The 10,231-nt window shown below is 40.8% G+C and overlaps 1 protein-coding gene across 1 annotated transcript; it reads right to left on the reverse strand.

Moving 5' to 3' along the window:
- Positions 1-4,198: 4,198 nt before the first annotated feature.
- LOC115808049 (nicalin-1) lies at positions 4,199-9,539 on the reverse strand. The gene is made up of 15 exons (XM_030769289.1): positions 9,398-9,539; positions 8,945-9,135; positions 8,668-8,812; positions 8,350-8,447; positions 8,169-8,246; positions 6,885-6,988; positions 6,506-6,594; positions 5,923-6,062; positions 5,631-5,809; positions 5,347-5,434; positions 5,196-5,234; positions 4,807-4,979; positions 4,633-4,686; positions 4,459-4,537; positions 4,199-4,316 (listed from the first exon to the last, which is right to left on the reverse strand). Exons 1-15 carry the CDS (start codon positions 9,537-9,539, stop codon positions 4,260-4,262), a joined length of 1,656 nt encoding a protein of 551 aa, XP_030625149.1. The 3' UTR covers positions 4,199-4,259.
- Between the last annotated feature and the right edge of the window lie 692 nt (positions 9,540-10,231).

Genomic DNA, 10,231 nt, shown 5'->3' on the forward strand with positions numbered 1-10,231 from the left:
GCTTCAACTAGAGTTCACTGGGAGGAGCACAGGACACCACTCAAGGTGCCTGGTCCTTGCTACAAAGATTTGTAATGCCAGTTGTGTTGTAAACTATATCTAGCCAAAGCCATAGAATGAAACTGTTCTTTCAATAACCATTAAAGTAATAGTACACAAATCAGTTATGTCTCATCATAGAAGGACAGAGCAAGTAAACATGCAGAGATAATGAACAGAGTGCAAGTTAATTTGATGAGAAATAAAAAGAAAGTAAGGAATAGAGCAAGTATACCTGTGCATGTTTTTGAGTGAAGCCATAGGTTGATTTGCTTTAGTGTGGGCATTCACAACTTGTGGCTTTGGTAGCCAACCAGCAGGGGGCAGCACACTAACTCTGCCAGGGCCCACCAGCTTGGGCAAAGAGTCTTTCTCAAGGGATCTGAATTCAGGCTGTGTCTGCTCTGCTTTGCCAAGGGGCGACAAGAGAAGAGAAAACTTTGGTACATTACAAATGCTTAGTACAACTGTGTCCTTGGGTTTGGATGGAATGAGCTGTTTTGACTGAGGATAACTTTAAAAGGTGTTCATGGTGGAATTTGATTCAGTTTCACAACAGGTTTGACAATAGTGGACTTCCTGGTTATACTTTTGTCACTACTAATAGTACTGAATAAATGTGCAGAGTACTGCAGTTGTAATACCATTAGTAATACTGGGTCTTTAATGTGAAAAAGCAAGTGTGTACTTCATCTTCTGCTGTAGAGCAGTGACAGTAAGGTACGTAAACCATGGATATACCTGGGCACTGGACAGATATGTGTCTTACTGGAGTAATTGGAAGGTTGTTGTATGGTTGAGTGATCATTTGCCTGGAGCCATAAGCTGTTTGGAGTCTTCTTGGCAACAGGAAGTCCTTGTTTGAGACAGGAAAAAAGATAAACCCAAACAGACATGCTTGTTCTCAGGTCCCCACGCCACTCATTCAGTATTGTCAGTTGTCTGGTAACTGGAGTAGCTGGAGTCTTCATTGATCAGTATGCCCACCAGGCAGATTAATGCACCATGCGTCTATTGTACTGTGTACCAAAAGTTTATGAATAAATAATACCATCCAGTCAATTTGTTGGACAAAACACTCATGTATACACACTCCTCTGTAATATTTGCAGCTTTGATAGATATCATCATTACAATCTCCTAAGGTAATGAAAGTCATGCTGCTAAGATCACAAATTACTGAGTGCCACGGAAGTGACTAATGCATAGGGCAAATCCTGGCTTCCACTTGCAGAGATGTAATTAATGACATCAGAAGGAATTGATTCTAAATATGCTGTACAAGGGAATAAGGCCTAGATTTTAAATGAGTATCAGTAAAAACCAAATTAAGAATACAAATACTTCTAAGATACTTCTGTAGTTCACACTGAATTCATCAAATAACACATATGCCCCTGGATTCGATTCTGTGTTTGGCATTACCAATTCATGTTGTAAACAAAATGTATTTTTAAACATGTACACATTAAGTAACGGATTCATTTGTCAAACTATTTTTTTTCCAAAATTTTTAAACACAAATACATTTAATTAAAATATTTATTTTGAATATGTTTACCAGAACAAATCCCAAATAAATTCAGAAAGACTTCTTTTGCTCTTTGTTTAACCACTTCAATGTGTACTGGCATATGCTGGCATGTGACTTGTAACAATCCATCCTGAAAAGAATGGTAGTTGAATGGTTTGAACCAGTTTAAACTGGTGTTATTATTAGTGTGAGGTACATCCCCATAGCAACAATTTCTCAAAATTATGCTATAACAGTCAAACGGTAATCTATAATAGTCTCTCTTTGAATCAGTGGTCGTTTCTCTCCATGTCAAAGTAAACCAATTGCAATGCAAAACAACATGAATGAAGATCTTGAAAAATCAGCACCCAAGTCAATTCAATGTAAAATAAATCTTCTTCATAGGAAATAAATCAATGTTCCTTCAGATCTTAAGAAGGCATTTGGGAAAGACCACCTGTGAGTGACAGATCTCCAGGGCTATCTGTTGCTTTATGCTCATTCCTGGTCTGAGTAATGGTCCACGGTATTCTGAGGCTTACCGGTCGTGGATGAGGGTTGTTCCTTCGGTATGTGGATGTGGGTCTGAGTCGGGTCGGTTTCACCTGAGCTGGACTTCTGAACTCCTCAGAGTAAGTGCTGAGATGAAACTGTGGACTCATCTCCTCTAAGTGAGTCTGTTCCTGCTCCAGAACACTGTCGATATACTTCACCCACCGTATCTCAGCATCTCCCCCTCCCACTCTCATTCCCTCTGTCCATGTTTCTCTCTCTCTCCGCCACTCCCTGTCTGTTCATTCTGTGGACTCACCTCTTCTCCTCTTGCATTGTTTTCTGCTCCTCTTTCTCTTGGTCTTTCTCTGGTCAAAGTGTTTGTATCTGTCCTCACAAAAGCTGCCCAGTTTATCTCTTATGTCTCATCTATCATGCTCTTCTATACTCTTTGTCTTGTTTGTCACTGGCTTGTCTCACAACAGCATGATTTGTGACAGCACAGAGAAAAAAACCAGAGCAGGCCCCCCACTCAGCAGTTAATGGATACACTGATGAAGTGTTTATCAATCCAAACCTGAAAGGGCTACTGCACTGAATGTTGTTTGTTTGTTTGTTTTTGCCTACCTCTGGCTAACCAATCGACTGATTGCCATGTTTTTCATTAATACAGTCAGATGTACCAGCACTTGACTGGTTCAGAGCTCTTCATGGTACATGGTTGTTTTGGGGGTTTTTTTGGTTCTTTTTTTCAGGTCAAATTAGAAATCTAAGACAGCTGACACAAATTACATGACTTCCAATGAGTAATCATATTGATTATGGCATAGAAAAAATTCTGTGTATTGCAGGCTCTAGTAAGCACTGTGATAACAGGCAATGAAGCTCCACTTTCTCCAAACTCATCCATCAACAAGTTTTAATCTCTCCTGAATCATTGACTCGGTCTCTCTGGGCCAAGGGCCAGCGCATGGCTGCCCATTAATAATTAAGGAACCAGTTTGACTGGCACTTTTGTGTCCTATCCCTACCGGATCCTGACTAAATCTAAGTGGAAAAGCTCTCATGACTGGATTACAATGGCCAGTTTAGGGCAGGTGAACATCACAGAACCACGCAAGATTGGCAGGGTGTAATAAGAGCAGATATGAACTTGCCACTCCACATTTCCACCATTGTCTGAATACTTTTTTTCTCATGATAACGCATCTCGTTACACTATGATTCAATAATGCATACTAATTTTGCATGCATTTTGAATTGATTTTAATGAATCCACGAAGACCGAGAGTTTCTGATCCATTAGCATACCACTGTTTACTATTAACGCTGAAAAATGCTGCGATATTTGAAGTGAATGTACTTACTGTGGTGCTGTGCACTTATAAAAAGAATGCATTTCAAATAAAAACGGTGATGGTTCTTATTCACTGTCATCAGTATGAGCTGTGCACCCCTCATCTCATGCATAAAAATGCACGACCTGTCTGCTGATTAAAGCACATCACATACATTTCCACTGAGTGACACTGTCTGTTCAGAATAACAGATTATCAATTAAAAACTGAATGGAAGTTTTTCACGGGTCAGTTCCGGTGTTTTCAGTGTTGGAGACAATGATGGAGTTAAATTTGACCCACCGTGCATGTTGCTGCGGTGAACATGAGTCCGAGGCTTTCGGAGATACCCCTGCGCCGTGGGTTTCAGTTCCACTACGGTGAAGAGAACTGTTCACTCTCACTCAGGAATCATGTTTCCCTTTAAGTGACTCATTACTAACACATGAGCTCCGTTACTATTCAGGACATATGAAAGTTTCATGCCACACCATCTCATTTAGACTCCATTCCATTTACAGGGGGCTACACCTAAAATCATGAGAATCTTATTTACCAGGGATTATGATGGCATTAATAAATGCCTAAAGTTAGAGATAAACCGCAAAAAAAAAAAAAAAAGACATTTTAGAAGGAATACCTTTTATTTAAAAACGTGGAAAAGAAGAAGTATTAAAAAACAAACAAAAAAAACTGGACTGCAAAATGGAGGATTCATCTCCACTGGAAATTAATGTACAGGGAAGGATTTTTTGTTGTCGGTTTGCCCTCTGCTGAATCAGTTCCAGCCCCTTTCTCACGCCAAGATTTGACAAATGTCATTCTATACAGATATTCTTTACTCTCCATGACAGGGGTGCCCTGGTTGATAAGTATCACTGATGCTTTGCCTTCATTGTCAACTTGAGTTTTGTGTAGACAGTTCCAAAATTCTGAGAATGGAAGAGAAAAACACAGATAATGAAGTGAGTGACAGTGAGCACAGAAAACAACAGGCCTTCCAAAGCAAGTCTTGGAAGGATAAAGTATTCTTTGATTGAATGTGGAAAGGTCGATTACTGGCCGACTACACACCTGGATGGCATAGTACACAATCCCCAAGTACGCTGCAATACAGCCCCCCAGGAAGAGGTCAAATGCGGCAGGTTTTACCCTGAGTTTGAAGAAAATAGAGATTAAAATATATATATGTAACAGTTGACAACATTTCCTTCGATAAAAATAGATTTCAAGAACAAACGCTCTGACCTGTACATCATCATTGGCTGGTTCATTTGGTCAAAAAAGGTAAGATCAGGATCCCTGAATGAGAATCAAATATAAAGTTTCCTTAGTTTCTATCTCCAGTTTGGTAGCCTCTTTTTCTAAGTGTTTGTCTCTGGGTGTACATGCATTAGTCATGTGATAACAAGTGGGCGGTACCTGCGATCCTGACGGAAGGTGTGTCTGTACACCTGATATAGGTGGTGTTTGAGCTCCTGTTCCAGGCTGTTGAGGAGGAGGGTCTGTGCTGGCTCTCTGTCCAGCAGCTGAGTGGCTCTCGACACAGACGTTAATAAAGACATCAGAGCTGACAAACGACTGTCCAGAATCTCCTTCAAAGTAGAATGAGAGGGGAAGGGTGGAAGAGAGAATAAAAGAGAGTGAGATAAAGAGAAAGCAAGAGGAAGTGATTAGAGAGAGCGAGAGAGAGAGAGAGAGAGTGTGTGTGAGTGTGTGTGTAGGGTGATACGTTATATGTTCATGTTATGATTGTCATGTCTGACAGAGATAAAAAAACTGTCATTAAAACATGGATGATACAATATTACCATTTGTCCTTTAAAAACCTGGATTTCCTTTGGTGATCCCTGCAATACAGAACTATGGTCACATAATGAACAGTGATGAACAATGACAGAAAGTGAGTAGAGAAAGATCATAGTTCAGAGAAATTATCTGAACTGAAAATTTCTACTTCACCTTGTCAGACAGATTGTACATGAACCGTGCTAAAGATTCAGCAATGATGACAGCATTTCGTTTGAGTTTCCTGATGTCTACCTGCGACCTGTACAGAGTTCAAACAAGAAAGTTTTACTCTAATTGGTTTATGCTCACGAACTGTTCATTTTAAGAAATGAAAGTTAGAGAACAGAGGCTAAATAGTGGAGACCATACGACTAGTCTTCACACATGGACAAACCAGTGTTAACTCCTTCTCATCCATCCACCATATACTGTCTGAACATCAAGTAAATACTCACATAGTATCAAGAATGGAACCCCTAAGCTCCGATTTAGGGTCCTCTACGTGGGACAGAGTGAATCCTGGGATACGCCGCATGCCGTAGCGCTCATGTTCCCAGGCCACGGTGGACTCCTGTAGGTTGATTTTCTTGTGCACAGTCCCAAACCTCACCCACTGGAACCTGGAGGAAATCACCTGGTAAGAGAGAGAAGCTTTACAGAATCAGTTTGACTTCAGAATCAGAATGGCGGTCTTCTGTCTTCAGATGATGATAACATCAGTACTCGTTTTCCATCTATCAGTTATACCTGTTCCAGCTGCTGAATAAAGCTGTACTGGGGGCTTCCAGGTTTAGGGGGTCGAGACACATGCAGGAAAAGCTCATCCCCATTGCCAAGAGTATCCAGACAAAGAACGAATGCTACATTATCATGCAGAAGACTGGATTCTGCAAATTGAAAGAAATATACATGCTACATTTATTAATTATTCATACTGTTTAAGAGCTTTGTCTAGTGAAGATGAAATGTCATTTCTCCAAGTGACATCCTCTCTCATCAGCAAAAAACGCAAGACAAACAGTAATGGGACTTACTATTGTATTATTTGTATCTTGGGTTTGGGAAAATAATGTTGAGAACAGACTGAAGATCTTATTGTTGTCATATTCTTGTTCGATCAAATGGGATTAATTGTAATAAACAAATAAATAAGTATAAGTAAATAATAAATAAATTATCGGAATGCTTTGCTACCACACAGAATTTATAAAATCATGTTTTGCTTAACGATAAATCACAACTTAAACAAGCAAGATTCAAATCGCACATACTGTTAGACTATGCTATCATTTGAAGTAAAAGAGAGCAGCTTCACTCAAGACTCAATCACCTGCATGGTCCATGTTCTCCTCCAGCCAACGCTTGGTACCAAGGTAATTATATTTGCCACCGCCAGTCAGAGAGAACAGAAGATGGTACCTTTAAAATCAACAACAACAGATAAAATATTACAACAAATACATCAAACAAATGTAAAATGTACATATCAAACATGAAAACAGCATCAAAACAATTTCACAGATAATCCACAGACACTAGCCATCTGTTTGCATATCTGGATAATTGCAAAGAGTAGAGAAAACAAATGTCAGAGAGGCACATTTTTCGTGTATTTATGGAATTACATTCCCCCATGTGCATGCTTTTCAACTCTGTCTTTCTCTCTCTCTCTCTCTCTCTCTCTCTCTCTCTCGCTCACGCAGACTTACGGGGCCTGGGTGCGAGAATCACTGTAGAGCCGGCGGAAAAGACGCGCAAGTTCCAAGAGAATTGCGACCCCGCTCCCATTTGAGTCTGCTCCGTACGACAGCCACTACACAAACACACACACGCACACATACCAGAGAGTCAGTTACACATAGTCATTATAACCTTTTGATTTATGTCACGTTCAACCTTTCATCTTCAGGGTATTAGCACTGTCAAGACTTTGGTATGTAATAGGTCAGACTACAATTTTTGAATGATTAGCTGTAGTAACTCATGCAGCGTGGGCAATTAATACAAATATTCCCATAGATCTGACATTTGATGTAGGGGAATATTCATTTTCGAACAAGTCATTTTTAGTGATTCATTATCTGGCGATTCCCTAATGATCTGAGAAGAAGAGAGGGATAATGGCTCTCGTGTCTCAGTTGGCATGATATAACCATGAAGGACGACTGTTATGTCCAACAGAAGAGAAGAAAAAGAGAATTTACAACATAACCACTCATGCAAGACCATATTAAAATAGGCTTAATTCAACTGTAAAGACAGACATGCTGGAGGGAATACAAGGCGGTCAGCTTTCAAACGAATTTAAGTGGAATTCAAAACCAATGAAAAATGATTTTGGATAAATACCCTTATGCAAAGCTATGTTTGTTGGCAATGGCAACTGGTAGAAACAATTGGTCAAAAAAGTATGGTCCAGTTAAGCAGAGGTCCACCAGAGGCTGGAATGAGATGTGTGATTAATCCCAGAAATTTAAAGGACTGCATTACAAATGGTTCCGGCTCATGTAAGCTCATAAAACGCAATGAGAATGAGATGCTTTGCATTTATAATGGATGACGTTAGCATGTTTACAATCTTGTTACAGCATCATTAAAAACACATTAATCGACGACACATTCATCATTTTGTAATTCACACACTCCATGGGGAACAAACCGCCTTACGGATCGACAGCGAGCGGCTATGTTCTTAAGCACGAACAAAATGTGTGTGTAAATGAAACTGATCACTTCTCTTTGAGTGTGTGAAAAGGCTAATTTACACAGAGTCAAATTCTGACAAGCAGTACTTACTCATCTTATGACATTCAAATAATGTCTGTATGCTTCAGAGAATTCAAATGAAGTGGAAGAGAGCCTCATTACGTCTATGCTAATATGACAGTGTTTAAATTCCACTGTGCGGTAAGTGTGTTTCTATGTACAGTAAGAGGTCCTGTCCTACAGCCACAGCACATCACCCTGTGTACACAACTATAAGTAAAACTTACTGGCGCAAGTCCAAACGAATCATAATGGGACGTGATGACGATAGTGGGCGGGTCTTCTCCAGCTCCAGGGAGAACTCCCTTAAAACATAAGGAATACAGAAAAGGCAGTGTTGCTGTGATTATATCTATATTATATCTACGTAGGGCGTGATTAGATCTATGTTGAAGAACAGATGCTCACCTCTAAAGTAATGATGGCATTGTCATTAATGGGCTTGATTGGTGAGTTGTTGCTCACTAATATTTGGAATGCTGTTGCTACAACCATACTGCGTAGAACTGCCAACAGAGTGGAAAGACAGACAAATAGCAAAAGCAAAGAAAAGTGAACTGTGAATGAGTCCATCTGGGATAAAGTAGAAAAAATACTGTTGATGTATGTTGAGTTAATACGGTTCATAATCTCAGATAAAAAGAGTTGAAGAAGAAGAGAGAAGGAGAGGACAGGAAGAAAGAAAGGCAGGGTCCACTGTGTTTGGCAGCCTGTGGTTCACCTCACCTCGGACCATTATGGAGGAAGACATGGTGGCTGCAGCCTGTTTCACCTCCTCATACATGCAAAGCAACTGTTCATCCTCTGGAACAACATATACAGGCATCATGATCTCCCTCTGCAGGACCTCTGACTCACTCACCATGAAACTCTGGAGAACAGAGAACAAACATGTTACAGACGGCCCTGCCAGACCAAGCCGATAGCTAAGACCTGAACAGAGCACAGTTTAGCAGTGTCAAAAAAAAGGACTGCTGGTGTTTATATATCTGGTTTAGACTACCTGTATAATGTCCTGAGGAACAGTGGAGATGTTTTTGGGGAGCAAGATGAGCAGGGCGGCTGCATTCTGCCGCTGTGCCTCCTGAAAGCGCGGCGTCGTGAAATCTTGGAGTTTCATGATGACACAGCGTCGGGAAAGACTCGGGTCATCTGCGGACCGAGCTTCCGCCACCACAATGGCTCCACGGCAACCTGAAGGCCGTAGGTCAGAGGCTACATCCATAAGGGCTTCTAACCTTTTTTTTCGTTTCTCAATATTCACGGTTTGCAGCACATTTCTTTTCATTTGTGAAAAACTGGTTTTGCCCGATAATTTAAAACTGTAATGGACATATTTCTTACATTTCTTAGTCTTGTTTCTTAAATGTCTTACTTAATATTACAGAGTGATAGCAACTGTTGCTTTTGTTTTTGTATGTATGTCTTTCATTAGGTGGCTGTAAAGCCCTGCTACCGTGTTTCTCCTGCTGTAGGTTGTAGTGCTGCATTCTGTAGGCGTTAAACTCGTACGAGGACACAGCCGGCAGGGCGGACGCGTGGAGGAGGTGCACGGAGACCAGGAGCAGAGCGGCCACACTAGAGCTTCTCAAAGACATGGTGATCCAATACATCTGAGCACATCAACAGAGCCAGCGCGTCTGGGCAAAAGGATATAAAACATACGACACAAACACACACTGTACGTACCAAAACAAATCACACTGTCTTTCAGTGCTATGGACCTTACAATGGTGTGACCACATGGCCATTGATGATACTGATACATGCGTGGAAATACACTGATCTCATTTTTAGCTTTGCAAACATGTTCTCTGTTTTCTCCTTCATATTTTATGCTTGCTTAAAATAGGTAATGACAAATTCAGAGTTAGAGTGTTAGGTTACATAACTGGCTAAATACTAGTTATTTCCTAGGCTCGAACGCTCAGGTAATGTTGAAAATTAAAAACAAAAGACCGAACAGGTTTCGGATCTCACTTACCTAAAACCTGTAAGACTTTTCTTGTCTACGCACAGCGTGGTCTCTCCAACAGGCAGTCCAAGGGTTCAGTAAGGCCCATAGGTAAGCCTCAGGCACCATCTGGCCTGGGAGGGGGGATGAACTAAGGCTAATCGGGCGTCTCCACCAATCCCCTGTCCTGGCCAGTGCTGTCACACTGCAAGTAATTACCACTTCCTGGCTTAGCTCTGACACTGAGGTTATTACTGTTATCCTGCTAGTCGTCAGAATGGAGCAACGCACGCTTAATCTGACACAGTGCTGCTCATATTCAGTGCACCTGATAAA

This window comes from Chanos chanos, chromosome 3 (genome assembly GCF_902362185.1).
Source record: "Chanos chanos chromosome 3, fChaCha1.1, whole genome shotgun sequence".
NCBI classification, from domain to species: Eukaryota; Metazoa; Chordata; class Actinopteri; order Gonorynchiformes; family Chanidae; genus Chanos; species Chanos chanos.